Below are 17,362 nucleotides of genomic sequence, written 5' to 3' on the forward strand. Positions count from 1 at the left end.
TTTCCAGTGTCGCTACTTAAAATTAGCTAAATCTTCTTACATACAGGTCCCAGTGCATTTTAAAAGATTTCCTTCCAATCCTTTTGCCACCTGGTCAGAATTACAGGGGTTTAAATCAGCAAAAAAAGAAGGCACGAAGTGAAGAAAAAATGCATCTTAATTTTTGGAATAGAATGTTGACTTTCTTAAATTTGTTATTTGTTATTAAGTTAAGAAACATCTAAATATATACATGACTGAGAACTACCGTACATCTTGGCTTTTCTTTACAGCACAGGCATACCCAGACATGGAGCTTCTGTGCCCCAGGGTTTAATGCTGGCTTGTGAGACCACCTCAACAGCAAAGGTCTGTAAGCCGCACGTGCTGACACGCCTCACCTGAAACCACCACTATAACCCCCCACTATGTAGTGATTTTCTTCCTTAACACTCTTGTTTCTTACCAGGGAATAAGCAGTTTACTTTTAAGAAACAATGCCATGAAGTTAAAATTACTCAAAGTATCATAAAATAGGAGATTTAAAAAAAAAAAACAACTTTTCTCAAGGAAAAAGTGATTGATGAACCTTGTTTCTGCGACAATCTGAGGAGGAGCAATGAGATGCCTGATGCTCTTTTCTTTAAAGAATTCCGATGCTGAGATTCTCAACAATCTTGTCTGTAATTTTAATACTAGGTTACCCACTAGGAAGGGAAAACACTGACATATGTTTTCGACAAAAAATATTGTGTTGCTCATGAAGCCACACAGAATTTTGATGCTTTTCTTTTTTCATTGCAGCACATTCATGCATGAGAACATATCCTACGCTCAAGGAATGAATATGTTAACTGTAATGCAGCCTTCCTTTCTGACGACTCAGCTTTATAAATCACTATCAATTCATCCTCAAATTATCACCCACAACATGAATATTATTTTTTTTCTATCTTCTTTTTTTTTTTTTTTGGCCGGGGCTGGGTTTGAACCCACAACTTCCGGCGTATGGGACCGGCGCCCTACTCCTTGAGCCACAGGCGCCACCCACAACATGAATATTATTATCGCTCTGTACAGTTGCTGACCGATTGACACAATTTAAATTAAAAGTCATTAAATTTTTAAATTCCAGGTCCACCAGTAGAAAAAAGAAAGGTAAAATAACAAAAGAAAACTTTGGTAAATCCATTTTTAAATTAAAGGAGTATCAGTACAAAAAATAAAACTGCAAAAAGGTTTTTTTTTTTTTTGGCTATGTCCTCTGTATAACATGTTAAGATGAACACTGAAAGGTCAAGTTCTTTTATTTTAATTGATTATGGAGCAAAGTCAATGTAAAAATATATGTATAATGAATATCAGTCTTTTGGCTCTGAATCTACCTTGTCTTTTATATTTTCAAGTTTATAATTTTAAAATCTAATATTATGTCTACTTTAAATATAAACATTATTTCTTCAGAAATGGATTTAATTGTAATTCTCTTAAGAGTATGCCTCTATATGTACAGAAAAATGGTTATTTATGCTATAGAACAAATATTGGATTGCAAAGATTTTTATAAACAACAAATACATGAACAGCATATTTCCCACAGCACTCAAGTGAGAATGGCACCATTAAGCAGCTTTCTTCTTTTTTAAAACAAATTATTTGCAATCGCCTTAGAAAATAATTCATGTAGAATTAAGAAAATACAGAGAAAACCATTATTTTACTTACCTAGTGTCTCTCATAAGAAGTGCACTTCCCAATTTGAAACAAGTTTTATCACCTTCACAAAATGCACGTCTCAGAGAAAAACTCTCTCCTAGATCAAAACCTGTACAATGAGACAAGCGATTTAATTCAGTAGTTGTGATAAGTTTAGTAAATCACAGAAATACTGACTTTTTTTTAGAAATATTGACTTTCTGGATTTTCTGTTGTATCTATAGATTTATTTACTTCAATTAAAATCCTGCTGTTTGGGATCAGCAAACCTTGATTTTACTTTTCTTCTTTTAGGGGAGAAGGGAATGAAATTCACTCTGCATGCGGAATATGTAGTCACCTCACTGGGAAAAAATGTATAAATGTATTTCAAATGCCTCAAATGTTAATTTCCTTTGACCTAGAAATGAGTAAATAATTACAGCAATTCATTGTAGTTCTAATGTCTAATGACAAAAAATTAGTTAGATTAAATAAATAATACATTCAGCTGAAATCTAAGAGGTCTTTTTAAAAAAATCTGCATTTAGAAGAATGTATACTGATGTGGGAAAACGCCTGGATTTCAAATGTAACATAGTTTTATGATTATGTGTGTGAGCGCACGCACCCATTCTCACACACATGCCCTTGTGGGTGAGAAAGAGAGAGAGATAGGAGAAAAAATAGAGAGAAATGAGGAAGGAAGGAAGAGAATAAGAAGACAGAAATGTGTTATATCAAAATAATAATCACTGCTAATCTGGGTGCTGAGATCTTCTTTATTATAAATTTTCTTCTTTCAAAATTTCTGCAATAGACACAACTTTATAATTTTTTTTATCTTTTATCTTTTTTTATTAAATCATAGCTGTGTACATTGATATGATCATGGGGCATCATTCACTAGCTTCACAGACCGTTTGACACACTTTCATCACACTGGTTAACACAGCCTTCCTGGCATTCTCTCAGTTACTGTGCCAAGACACTTACATTCCACATTTACCAAGTTTCACATACAACTTTATAATTTTAAATAACATTTTCTCTCTAAGAGGTCGTGGTAGTGTTGAATTTAGATTAAACATAATGCAACTCTGCTCTCAGAATTTTCTCTGCACTATCAACTTCTAATTTTTGTGATAATGTTATGATCCTAAATTGCAATATCAAAGACACTACATAACCGGAGATCATTTTACATAAAATGCTACTTTGCAAAAGATTATGATGCTTACCTGAAACTTCAAGTTTATTTCTGTTGTTTTGTGCCAATTGATGTTCTTCTGTTCTCAGTATAGGACATGGCCTTTCTATTTAAAAAAAAAAAAAAGGGGGGGTGGATAGATCATGTGCACTACATTTTCAATCAAATTTTTCAAATAAATTTGAATTACACAATATAATCAGAAACTTAAGATAAAAATGGAAATAAAATAAGTGATTTTACTAAATTTCTGTAAAATGAGGATAAGGGTATTACCCACCGTGTAGTTGTTTTAGTGCTTATTTATGTAAAGTTCTTAGAACACTGCTTGGTATACAGTTAAACACTTGGTAATGTTGGCTAATATTATTACCATTATTTTTCTAATTCTACCCATAGCTACATACTACACATTAAGCTAGTTTTAACAGCATCATTAAGCTTTTGTCTTCGAAGTATGCTGCAATAGTAAAACAAGTGAACTACTGTTATATACTTTTACATTACTTTGATTCAGATTTTGCTTTTGTATGGACATTAAACTTTTAAAGCAAAGGAAAACATGGAGGGAAGTTACTACAATAAAATAAAAAGGCAACACCACTACCTCCAAGTGGCCGAGAATTTTTAAAAAGGGATAAAGTCATTGAGAAAGTATTAATCATGTGCTAATGCACTTAGGGACATTTGAAGAAATAAAACATAAAGTTAGATTCCACTCAGTGAATTTACATTTTTAATAGCAGCACAACACACCCATATGATACTAGATATACGTCCATTCATTTTTTAAACATCTGGAGATGTTTTTAAATCTAATTCAGGCTAGATTCTACAAATGGAATAGTTAATTCAGACAATTTTGAACAAAATTGAAGCCGATTTTCAAATTACGTCAAGGTTAACTGTACAACTGGGAAGTTATGATGTTTAGTTTTAGATTTTAAACTGGATCACAACCTTAATTCACCATGTTTAAAATTGATGTTTGGGTTTAATTACTTAAAAATGTTTTAATATAGAAAGGAGATAAACTGCTTAACACAAATTGATCCCTGCTCTGAGAAAATGGAAATTGCCCATTCACTGGTTCAATTGTTGATCTCCTCAGCTGTTCATTCAATAAACATATCACAGACCTTAAGGGGTGTTGACAGGGCATCATCTTACCATATTTAATCATAAAATAAATCTGATTCTAAATAGTGCTACCACTTAATCAGATTTTTAAAAAGTGAATAAACTGCAATAGATATTCTGAATACACAATTTGTAAAGTAAGTGAGATTATAGCACTGAATAGTTTTAGCGTTTAGATACTTTAGAAAATCTGAGATATTAACATTACTGTAGGTTCTAAATCATAGTAAAATAATTGAATATTTTGTAAAGATTACCAATTTTTGATCTGAATTCATAAGTGACTTGTATTAAAACGGAACACCTTACCTGAGTCCTGGGAACAAAACTATAGAACACTGCAGAGAGAAATTAAAGATCTACATAATTGAAGGGAAAAACCAAGTCCTTAGGGTAGAAGACTCAAAATTATTAATATGTCAGTTCTCAGTTTTATCTCTAGATATGTGCAATGCCAATTAAAATCCCAAAAGGATGTGTATGTATGTGTGTGTAAAAACTTATAAGCTATTTTTCAATTTTATATGGAACCATAAAATAGCTAAAGGCAAAATTGACGGAGAACAAGCTGGAGAACTTAAGCTAGCAGCTATCAGGAATGTTTACAATGTGATTGGTATACTATGGAAAACCAAAGCCTATCCAGGCACACACAAGTCTCCTTATCTGCAACATTTTCACTGCAATTCAGTGAAAAATGGATGGTCTTTTCAATAAATAGTACCAGGAATAGCCATACAGGAAAACACTGACCCTTAATCGTACATCATATGATGCACAGAAATTTATGGGAGATAATCATTGGCCTACATGTGAAAGGTAAAACAAAAAATCATCTCTGAGAAAACATAAAATCATCATGAACCTGAGGTAGCAAAGATTTCTTAAAAGTGACACAGAAAGCATTCATCACAAAAGAAAAGCTTACTGAATTGAATTGCATTAACATTAAAATCTTTAATCAAAAGGCATTTTAAAAGTAAAAAGGAAAGTCATAAATTAGGGGAAAGGTGTCTGCAGGCCACATATCCAATGACGTGTTATTTCTAGAATCTATAATGAATGCTCACAAATCAATAATAAAAAGATTGGAAATCTTATTCTGAAAATGTTCAAAAATATTAAATAACTTCACAGAAGAAACTATCCAAATGGCCCACTCCAATATAAAAGGTGCTCACCCTCATTAGTTAGCAGGAAAAGACAAAGAAAAACCATGATGAGAAACCACTAAGAGAAATCACTAAAATTAAAGAACTGATAGCAACAAGTGTTGCTGGTGACACGGAGTGACAGAAACTCTTCTTGTTGCTTGGTGAGGGTGAAACTGATACAAGGCTGACAAGAACTCCACCCTGAGAAATTGCAACATTTCCTGTTGCTCATTATTCTCGTTTGGTTTTCCTACTTAATCATTTTCTCAGAAGTAACATATATGAAATGATAATTATTCCATGTTATTCCATAAATGTATGAAAACAAGAGCCGTGAGATGTTTTGCGTTTTTCAAGGCTTCTTGCTGGACAGAGGGGGGAGCAGATCTCTTCATTTTATTAACAGTTCCCTCAGCCCCTCTGCACACTTGGGGCTTTGTCAACACCTCTTAAAGCAGAGTGATTCTCAACCTTCCTAATGCCTCCCAAGGCCATGACACTTTAGTACAGTTCCTCATGTTGTGGTGACCCCCAACTATAAAATTATTTTCGTTGCTGCTTCATAACTGTAATTTTGCTACTATTATGAATCATAATGTAAACATCTGATATGCAGGATGCATTTTCATTGTTACAAAGGGGTGGCGACCCACAGTTGAGAACTGCTGTAAAGGAATATCAGATATCCTAGGTTGGGAGAAAAATAGTAGTGAAGAAACTATTTGCGGTATTCACTAAAGCTAAATATGCATGAACTCTCTTACTAAAACTGAATGACCCAAAAGAAATGAATGCAAAAGACGAGTGTAAATAGCCTCTCAGACACAGCAGCGTTACTCCTGACAGTGTAAAACTGGTAGTAACCCAAATATTCATCAGTTAGGGAGTAAATGTATCAATTATAGTATAAACAATGAAAGACTATAAGGGAATAAAAAAGGATGAGCTATTAAGACATGCAGCAACAAGGTGAATCTCATAAATACAATAGTGAGTGGATAAAATACCATTCATAAGACAATACATAATACATGATTCCATTCATAGGAAGTTTAGGAGACTGTACTCTACTCTCCACCAGAGCAACAGTCGTAGTTGCCCCTGTTGGTGGGATGTCAACAGGTATACAGAAGCCTCCTCGGCTCTGCCAATGTTTTATAATTTTATCTGAGTGCTAGTTACATATATAAAAAATTCATTGCACTCTGCATTTAAGATTTTTTTCACTTTACTGTGTGGTAAGTAATATGTCAACAAAAGGAAGAAAACAGTGTCTCCATGAAAGACTGTGTTAAGTTAAAAATAATGTTGCAAGATTTTTAAAAAAACCTAATTTTGGGCCAAATTTTATAATGACTATGAATGACTATATTAATAAATAAGATTACATGTTTCACAACATATGTAGGAAAGCCTCATGATTTGCAAAACAAATCATCTTAAGACAGTGGGAAGGGACTTCTCACTATGAAATTGGTAGTGAGGAGATGGTATGTTGGCCACTGCCAAGGTGGAAACAGTATATATCTTATTTAAAATTTCTTCTGAAGTCTAAGTGAATAGAGGATGAAGTCAAAGTAATAAACCTGTCACTTTGAAATGAATGGAATTTAACATTTCTAGCCATATTTATGAAAGTATTTCTCCACTAAAAGTCTATAGTTTATGAAAATCAAATGCCATTTCCTATCTTCAGAATGCATACTTTGTTGTAGAAATCTGAACAAAGCAAATTAAAACTAAATGGGGGTTTGAAATTTAAGGCATGATAATCTGAAAGCATAAGTTTTATGCATTTATTGCATAAGAGTGGCAAGGCGTTGCAAGTGGCTATTACAAGTTCGATACGTTAATTTTTTTAGTATTGATGTGCACATTTTAATATAAAGGAAAGCACCCTTTTGACTAAATGTGCATGTACCTTAAAGAACTACAGATAAGACACAAACATTCAAACATCCTGAGTAGACAGAGATGAAGCTTCACAGCAGGCTTCCAAGGCTTTCTGGGGGACTGTAAAAGTAGTGACTAAAATTTCACCGCAAAAGATGCCTTGCTTTATCCATTTATCCCCTGATAGGTATTTAGGCTGTTTCCATATCTTGGCTATTGTGAATAATGCTGTAATAAATATGGGACTGTAGATATCTTTACAAAGTAGTGATTTCCTCTCCGTTGAAATAGATTAAAAAGAGGGATTTTTGTTTGTTTGTTATTGTTTTTGAGACAGAGTCTCACTTACTCTGTTGCACAGGCTAGAGTGCTATGGTGTCAGCCTCGCTGACAACAACCTTAGACTCTTCTGCTCAAGCCACCCATGCCCCTCAGCTTCCCAAGTAGCTGGGACTAGAGGTGCGCACCCCAATGCTGGGCTAATTTTTTCTATTTTTAGTAGAGATGGGAGTCTTGCTCTTGCTCAGGTTGATCTCCAACTAAACTCTTGAGCTCAAGCAATCCTCCCACCTTGGGCTCCCAGAGTGCTGAGATTACTTGCACGAGCCACTGCACCCAGCCTGGTAGTTTCATTTTTAATTTCTTTAGGAACCTCCATACTGCTCCCTTTCCTCCATACCCTTGCCAACCTCTGTCATCTCTTATCTTTTTGATAATACCCATCCCTGTGGGTGGGAAGTGAGAGCTCATAGTGATTTTAATTTGTATTTCCCCTATGGTTAGTGATTTTGAGCACCTTTTCATACACCTGATGGCCATTTTTATGTTTTCTTTGGAGAAAGGCCTAGTTAGGTCCTTTAACCATTTTTTTATTTGTTTTATTTTGCTGTGGCATTGTACAAGAGTTCTTTACACATTTTGGATAATGATGATCCCTTACCAGATTTGTGATTTGCAATTATTTATTCCTAGCCTACAGGCTGCCTTTTCATTTTGTTGACTGTGCCCTTTGCTGTGGAAAAGCTTTGTAGTTTGATATCATCTTATTTATTTATTTATTTTGTAGCTCGAGCTTTTCCTGTGCTATCTATGAAATCACTGCCAAGGCCAATGTCAGGAGCTTTCCCCCTATATTCTTTCTAGGAGTTTTATAGTTACAGCTCTTACATTTAGATCTTTTATATGTTGAGATATTATTCAACCTTAAAAAAGAGAAATTCCCTCCATTTGCCACAACACGGATGGACCTGGAGGATATAGTAAGTTAAATGAGCCAGACACAGAAAAAAAAATATTGCTTGATCTCACTTATAAATGTTTTAAAAAGTGCCAAAATACACAGCGATGGAGAATGAAACAGCATTTACTCTGGGTTGGAAAGAGGAGAGGAAATAGAGACATTTAGGTCAAAGTATCCGGACAGGCCTGGAAATCTAATGTGCAACAACGCAGGACTAACAAAATGCACTAAAACATTTTTGTTAACTAAGGAGATTTTAGCTTCTCATGTCACAAAATGAGTAATTACATAGTAAGTGAGATGACAGGTGTGTTATTCTGCGTCATTATAGTAACCGTTTTACTATCACTATGTCACACATAACATCATGTAGTAGACCTCAAGTATATACATAATTTTTTAAAAGAATGTTCATAAAAATAAAAAAAATGCACTGCTTACACTGCTTAGAAAACCTTAATCAGCAGATTTTAAAGCAAACGCAAATGTCTTTAACAAATGCATGCTAATCTGCTAAAGATCATCCTATCCACCTTCCTCTGACTTGGCTGGAAGGACCTTCCAAGTGCAGCTTCCAGGGTTGGAGAGGCATTGAGAGAGCTGACGGACACAGGAAGGAAAGAACCTAGGTCAGATGTGCGTGTGTCATGATTTTATCTGGATTAGCTACAAAGAAAATACACAATTTAAAAAATATTTTTACCCCTTCTTTTTCCAAAAATCAGAATCCAGAGCACCAAAGAACAAGAGAAAGCCATTCAATGGCGGAGTTGAAACAAAAGTTTCCTGTAAACCGACTTTTTTCTCCCTCTGTATTTGAACTTTGCTCCTTAAATGCATGATTTTTTGTTTTCTAATTTTTTCCAGAATTGCAAAAGCAACAATATCAAATACATAATTTAAACAAAATAATAACAACTCTCTGTTATTTAGTGGAAATGTATTTTGCTCTCACCCTCAGTTCTAAACATGTGTTTTAAAAAAATCTTCATTCCACACACATAGGGGCACACGTACAAAATCACTTTTCCCCCAATCTCTAAATCCTTGAACTATATTTTTACCTATTTGTTTGGCCTCCTACTGTATTGCTAAAGCATTCAAATCTTGCAATTAGATCAGTCTCCTTATACGTACTTTTCCTATGATTGTTCTGACATTTTCTAGATTCACTCATATAAAATTTTCAGTTTAATACAGTACGTAGTATTCATTGAAGGCATGTCAACGTTCCTCTTTTTTCACTTTTTTCTTATCATTTACTCAAAGCACGTTCAATTTCCTCCTCTTCTGAAATAGCTAGGAAGCCCAGATGAGCTGAAATCCATCTATTTTAAAATATTTTCAACTGTTGTTCTATCTGTTTAATAAAGGATTTGTGTGTGTGGCTGCTATTCATACGAAAAATGGACTAGTCACTCTCTGTGGCAACAGAGGCCTCTGGAAAAGCCAAGAGGTCGTTTCCTGTGTATTACAAAGGTGAATATCAAAGTTATTGGCATCACGAAAAATAATGTAAACATTTCTGTTATACTCCAGAGTTTATTGAGATTTCTTAGTATTACTTACATGATTTATACACCAGCTTACTGATTGCAGGAAAAGAAAATGTAATTTGTCTAGGGAATATATAATTTACATTTTAACTTTCCTAAAATGTACATATTTCCACACATATGTACTTTAATTACAATGTATTATTAATAATACCACATGACAACATTCAATTAGCGTGAATTAAAGCTTGATGAGTTACATAAATTCAGAAGACTTTCATTTGATGCCTGGGAACCACCCTGAAAAGCAAAGTTTGACCATCTCCCTCCCAAGAGGCCTCACTGGGTAGTGCTTATTGCTTTGGTGAATTTATCAGACTCCAAGGTTTAGTCTTTGACTTTGCAGACTTAGAAATTAGATTTTAGGCCAGGCACAGTGTCTCCCTCCGGTAATCTTAGCACTCTGGGAGGCCAAGGTGGGTGAATTGCTTGAGCTCAGGAGTTGAAGATTAGCCTGAGCAAGAGTGTGACCTCGTCTCGACCAAAATCAGAAAAATTAGCTGGGCGTTGTAGGTGCCTGTAGTCGCAGCTACTCGAGAGGCTGAGCAAAGAGAACCTATAGAGCCCAGGAGTTTGAGGTTGCTGTGAGCTACGATTGACACCATGGCACTTGACCCAAGGTGACAGAGTGTGACTCTGTCTCAAAAAAAGTAAAAAAAGAAACCCGATTTTGAAAGCGTATAAAGCACAAATCCGTTTCTCAGTAGCATGTGCCCCCTATCTCCTCCCTCTCATCCACCTGACTGCAGTCCCCTGGCCTTTCCGGCTGTCTGCTTTGCCCACGTGCCGTGTCCACTGAGCCTCAGAGCCTTGGTACTAATGCTTCCCAGGCACTCAGCTCTCTGAATGCCTTTATGTCTCCATTTAAATCAGTGGTTCTCAACCTTCCTAATGCCGTGATGTATTTTCATTGTTACAAAGGGGTCGCGACCCGCAGGTTGAGAATCACTGGTTTAAATGGTCCCACATGAAGGCAACCTTCCCTGATCATTAAATGTAACAAAATCCTTACATCATACAGGATTACAAAATACAGCAACTAAAACACAGACTCCCCAATTAAATCTGGATGTCAGAGAAATAAAATAAATTTTAGTGTAAGTATGTCCCATGCAATATTTGAAACATACTTATACTATAAAATCATTCATTGTTTACCTACACTTCAAGTTTAACTGGGCATTCTCTGTTTTATCTGGCAGCCCGCCTTGCACGCTGTGAGGCCAGATATGAGAGTAGCTTGGACTACGACAGAGTTAACAGTGAAAATGGAAATGGGGGTGGCGCCTGTGGCTCAAAGGGGTAGGGCGCCAGCCCCATATGCCAGAGGTGGCGGGTTCAAACCCAGCCCCGGCCAAAAACTGCAAAAAATAAAAATAAAATATTAAAAAAGAAAATGGAAATGGGGAAAGGAATTGAGATACAGGAACCAACAGGAGGCGATAATGGATTAAATGCAGGGAGGAGGAAGAGTAGGCTGCTTAGGGGATAAAGCTTTAGTTTACTGAAGTGAATGTCACTAGCGAAGTAAAAGGAAATTCAGCAGGCAGTAAATTGATCTGTAGTGAGACACAGGAAGAGTGAGAAAGGTTAACTTCGAGGGGCCAGTAAGAAATTCAAATGGCAAAGTTCTTGAATGGGCGGTTTGAAATACAGGTATGAAACGCAAAAGAGAGATTCAGGCTGTGAAGTAAATTTGTGAATGATTGATACATAATATGTAAATCCTATTTAAAACCGTGGAACGGAGGAGATCACATAGTGGGTGAGACAAGAAGAAAAAGGGACAAGAATTCTCCTCTGAGAAATTGCGACATTTCTCCTCTTGCCTATTTTCCCTGCTTTGGTTTTCCCATTTCTTCATATCCTCAGAAGTAACATATATGAAATTATCATTTTCCATATTATCCCATAAAAAGATTAAAAAAAAAGCTTATAGGTGTTTTGCATTTTTTAAAAGGCTTCCCGGTGGCTAGAGGGGAAAGCAGGTGTCTTCGTTCTATTAACATTTGCCCTCAGGCCCCCTGTCCACTTTGTACTTTGCTGATACTTCTGATGGGGACTATTGGGTATCCTAGGCTGGGAGAAAAACATTGCTTAACAAAAACTGCTAAAGGACATTGGACCAGAATATAACAAAAATAATATGAAAATGTAAACAAACAAGAAAAACATGGGGATATAGCTTTTTTAACAGAGAGGTCATGAAAAGGTCACAGAACCACCGCTGCTTATCTTTGACTCCAAACTACTTATCCAAAGGAAAATCCCTGTTTATAAGCTATATTCTTTACTAAATCATGTGAGGATTCACTCGTGAATAAAGGATTTACGAGTTACAAAGGACATTTGTCACCATGGGATTTTTACATGACACCACATTGAGCACAAAGAATTCTTAAAAACACAAAATAAAATTCTCTATGTAACAGCTTACTTTTCCTCTGAATTTAAGAGTGAGATGTTTGTCAATTAGTAAAAGCCATATTTTAGAATAACAGTTTTCCCTTGCAATGAATAGAAAACTACCTTAGAAGGGTTTATGTGTACAGTTTTGGGCCTAAATTTATAATCAGTTCAATCTATACACTTAACTTGCAGTTTTACCATAAGTAAAATAAATTTTATTACTTAGATGTTATTGTGTTGTCTTCGTTAGGTTGTTTTTCCCCCTCTGGTTTTCTGTTTTTTAATTACTTTTGGTGCTAATTAAGTGCTTCTGCCTTAGAACACATTAAGGAAAGTAGAAGAAACTTTAATCACTTAGCACATAAGCTTCTATAATAGAGGAAACAGTTTTCAGCAACTGATTAAAGCAGGTTTTGAGACTGTTTTTTAATACGATTCTTTTCACCACTTTCTGTTGACAACTGCACTGAAACTATCACATTCAAACTGAAGTTCATTTTCAGTGTGAAAATAGTAAAGAACGCCTTATTACATAATGTCAGCATAATGGTAAAATGGATGAAAGAATATGAAACAACTAAATTCCTAGTATCTTCAAGATTTTAAAATTCAAGTGGTTATTGAATTTCCCCATATTACTCCTAAATTCCATCCCAGCTGGGACAGTATTCCAAAAATTGTTAAACATACTACAAAGCAAAAGTAAAGCAATTAAAAGACTGGATTTTACCCTTCATATATTTAGGTTTAATAGTAAACTGTTGACAACCTTAGAAGTCCAGAGCTGAAACCCTAGCCTCTCCCTCAGATTTGTTATATTTTATTTTTAGATGTAATCACTTCCCTCCGGTAAATGGTTAGTGACCACACGCGCAGGTCTGCACACGAGAGAACTAAAAAGGGAAGGTCGCACTGTGAATCAGACAGACCAGACTCAAGAAGGGACCCTTGCCAGGCTTTGCCCAGCATGTCATATTCTTCCATAATCCCGCTGACAGTTCTGTGCTGACATTTTCAATTAATGTAAACGATACTCCATGCTAGGCAATGTCCATGGCACGTCCAGTGTGTGTTGCTTCACGAACCTTCCATCAAATGACAAAAATCAACCCCTGATTTTTTTTTTATTAATTTCCTGTAGGGCTTCATGTTATGTGAATCTTGTTAGAGTGCAGTTTAGCTCTGAATTCACAGTGTTAGGAAAATCTTTTAGAACGCTTACTGTGCTAAAGTAAATTGGACCAGAAAACATAAGCATTTTGGTAGTCCTATATACAATGTAACCCGATTAAAGAGCTGAGATACTGAGACTACTAAAGCAAAACATTCAGGGGAATCCCAAGGAGGAAGAAATTTTATCTATGCAAGATGATTGGGTTCCAGAGATCTGCAGTACACCATCTGCAAATTGTGCTTGTAGTTAACAGAACTGTTTTATACACTTAAAAATGTGTTAAGAACACAGATTTTATGTTAAGTAAAATTTTTAAAAAGTGACGAAGGGCCAAAAAAATACATAAAATAAAATAAAATAATGAAATAAAAGGAACTCAATGGTATAAAATGCAAGATAATTTGCAAAGGGGGAAAGAAAAAGGACAACGGCAAGGAAGGGACAATTCTTCCAAAGGTGAGTATTTCTCTGAGTGTCTTCCTCAGATAACCTGCATTAAGTTCACGTGGGGAGCGTGTTAAAGATGTAAATTACTGAATCCCACCCCACCCTGATCTGTATGAGAGGAGTGTGCAGGAGTGGGAGTCAGGAATCAAAGCAGGTGATACTCGTGCTAAAACCGGAGACCCATCTATTTAGATCTTTCGAATCACTGTATCATCAAGAACACTCATTATGCACTAGCATCTGAGTAAGAACCATATCCTACTCAAAAAACTTCCTATCCTGTCTGATTAAACTGCAAAGCACATTACCCGTTTCTTAAAAAGAAGAGACAAAAGGAGATTCAGAGAGTAGCAACGTTATGAGAATAAACTTGCCTGACTTACGTATTTCTTTTCTTTTCTTTTTTTTTTTTACATAGTGGTAGTTGCAGTGAGTCATTGCTAATTTCTCAGTAAAGAAAGCGTTTTTCCCCAAAAAACTGTATGACAGCCACAGGATGTCTTTTATACAGTAATAGAATATTCAGACTTCCATGTGGATTATTTTAGGAAATGCATCTCCTGCCAAATTAGTAAAAAAATCATAAAAACTTACATGATGCTTTGAAAGGGTAAGATTTGTTCTATCTTTATAGGTAATTGTTATTATTTTACATGTGCCTCAGGTTCAAAATTCTCTACTAGAGTGAGTTTATACCTGGTTAGCAAAAATTATTAAAGGACTATTCAAGCATACTATGACTCACCGGCTCAGAATACATCACCACATGCAATCATCATTAGGATACTCGACATGTGATTCACTGCATAGAAAGAGAGGTGAAGTTTCTCTTTTCTTAGCAAATGGCTTCTTCGATGTGGCTAATTCAACTCCGTCATATGAATTACTCCCAGGTCAGTAACCTACATATACTCAATGTTCAAGAAAAGTCTTCCTAATTAACCACATAATTTTATAAATCAGAGGTGGAAGTAAATATTTCATACTGCCTTTAAGCCCTGTGAAAATACTTATGAGAACACTGATAAATTCAACAAATCACAAATAAATATCATCTGCTTAGTTCAAATGGAGCTCTAAAGATCTGTCCACCTTTTATTTCCCTCATCTGAGAGACAACAAAACTGATATATAATTAAACCACATTTCCTTTTTTTTTTTTTTTTGAGACAGAGTCTCACCATGTTGCCCTCAGTAGAGTGCTGTGCCATCACAGCTCACAGCAATTTCCAACTCTTGGGCTTAAATGATTCTCTTGCCTCCACCTCCCAAGCAGCTGGGACTATAAACCACATTTCCTTTTCTACCTCGTATTCCATTTTTCACTTGTTCCAAATTAGGATTAGATATGCCCTAATTAATTCTAATTAGTGATGAGTTTCCATACTTATAACTTTGATAAGTGATTCTTGCAGGAGAAAGGGAGATATATTTGCTGTCAAAAATACACACACACATGCATATGCATATATTTACATTTGTAAATATCAATGACAAAAAAGAAAAGCTAGTTAGACTAATATAATATGCATGTGAAAAAATTAGGTAGGCTCAGCGGCTAGGGCTCCAGCCACGTACACTGAAGCTGGCAGGTTCAAATCCGGCCCAGGCCTGCCAGACAACGATGACAACTACAACCAAAAAAATAGCCAGGCGTTGTGTTGGGCGCCTGTAGTCCCTGCTACTTGGGAGGCTGAGGCAAGAGAATCGCTTACCCCCAAGAGTCTGAGGTTGTTGTGAGCCGTGACACCACAGCACTTTACCCAGGGTGACATAGTGAGACTCTGTCTCAAAAAAAAAAAAGAAAGAAAGAAAAAGAAAAAATTAGGTAATTTTAGAGATCTTGATGAACACCATGTGAAGATTATAAGAGAAAACAATAAATTATAATTTATTCTCTTCTACTAGGTTTAATCTGTAACCTCTTCAAACTTAACAAAATTTGTTCTACTGTATCTTTTTAATGAATTAAAGGCTGTTAATAACATTTGGTGATTAGGCAACGAAGTGTCCTGGATACCTGGCTTGCCTCTGACAGTCACGGAGGTGGAAGCAGGAAACAGGAACATTGTCCCCCAGAGCCAAAGTTTCCAAGAGCCCGTGTCCCTCATCGTGACTTGAAACCATGGGAACAAGTGGCCACAGATCTGAAACAGAAAAATAAATCAAATTAGGTTAATAGTATGCAGCTTCTCTCAACATCTCCAGAAAATCCTCATCACAAAGAGAAAACAATAGAATTTGTGTATTATCTATAATTATGTAATAGGGTATATGATTATATATTTAATTACATATATCAATATATACTTTAATCTGTACGAAAGAGCTCCAAGAATATTTTTAGGTTATTCACTAGTTAATTATCAATATCAATACCACCTCTTATAACTTAAATTTTCTCTTTTGTGAAATATTGTTTAAAAGCCGCAATACTCACAATGATTTATATTTTCATTTAAAAATTGTGGTAAAGTAGACGTAATACAAGTCCAGTGAAATTAAGTATATCCACATAGATGTACGGTCATCGCTCTCATCCATCTGTAGAACTCTTTTCATCTTGCAAAACTGAAACTCTGTGACCACTAAGAGCTAGCTTTCCCTTCTCTCCCCAGCCCCTGGTAGCCATCGTTATATTATACTTTCTGTCTCTATGAGTTTGACTACTCTAGGAACATAAGTGGAATCATTCAATATTTGTCTTTGTGTGACTTTATTTCATTTAATGTATGTCCCAAAGGTTCACCCATGTTGTAGCCTCTGTCAGCATTTCCTTTCTTTTTAAGACTGAGTAATATTCGATTGTATGAGAGACTACTCATCCATCAAGGGACACTTAGCTTACTCCTATCTTTTTGCTATTGTGGATTGTACTGCTATGAACATGGGTGTACACAGATCTGTTTGAGTTCTTGCTTTAAATTCTTTTGGCTAAGTACTAGAACCAGAAGTGGAATTGCTGGATCGTATGGTAATTCTATTTTTAACTTGCTGAAGAACTACCATACTATTTTCCATAGCGGCTATTAATATACTATTTTCTTTCCCACCAACAAGGCACAAGGGCTCCACTTTCTGTGCATCCTAGATAACAACTCATTATTTTATTTCATTTTTGGATAATTGTCAACCTAATGTATGTGAGATGATAGCTCACTGTGGTTTTGATTTAAGTTTCTCTAATAATTAGTGACATCATTATAATTTATTCTCTTCTACTGGGTTTAATCTATGACCTCTTCAAACTTAACAAGATTTGTTCTACTATATCTTTTTAATGAATTAAAGGCTGTTAATAACATTTGGTGATTAGGCAACGAGTGTCTTGGATACCTGGCTTGCCTCTGACAGTCACGGAAGTGGAAATAGGAAACAGGAACATTGCCCCCCAAAGCCAAAGTTTCCAAGAGCCCGTGTCCCTCATCGTGACTTTTCATGTACGTACTGGCCATTTGTACGTCT

The 17,362-nt window shown here is 35.6% G+C and overlaps 1 protein-coding gene across 3 annotated transcripts in view; it reads right to left on the reverse strand.

The window, feature by feature from the left end:
- Positions 1-17,362, reverse strand: part of COL19A1 (collagen type XIX alpha 1 chain) — a 358,807-nt gene that overhangs the window by 325,484 nt on the left and 15,961 nt on the right. For all 3 annotated transcript variants that reach the window (XR_008382367.1, XM_053601516.1, XM_053601514.1), the window contains exons 2-4: positions 15,918-16,044; positions 2,916-2,990; positions 1,705-1,804 (exon numbers count right to left, since the gene is read on the reverse strand). Coding sequence is in view for 2 of the 3 variants with exons in the window: in XM_053601516.1 (XP_053457491.1) it covers positions 1,705-1,804; positions 2,916-2,990; positions 15,918-16,044 (302 nt within the window). In the remaining variant the exon portion in view is untranslated. The remainder of the gene's footprint in view (positions 1-1,704; positions 1,805-2,915; positions 2,991-15,917; positions 16,045-17,362) is intronic.

The sequence above is a fragment of the Nycticebus coucang genome, chromosome 9 (assembly GCF_027406575.1).
Source record: "Nycticebus coucang isolate mNycCou1 chromosome 9, mNycCou1.pri, whole genome shotgun sequence".
Taxonomy (NCBI): Eukaryota; Metazoa; Chordata; class Mammalia; order Primates; family Lorisidae; genus Nycticebus; species Nycticebus coucang.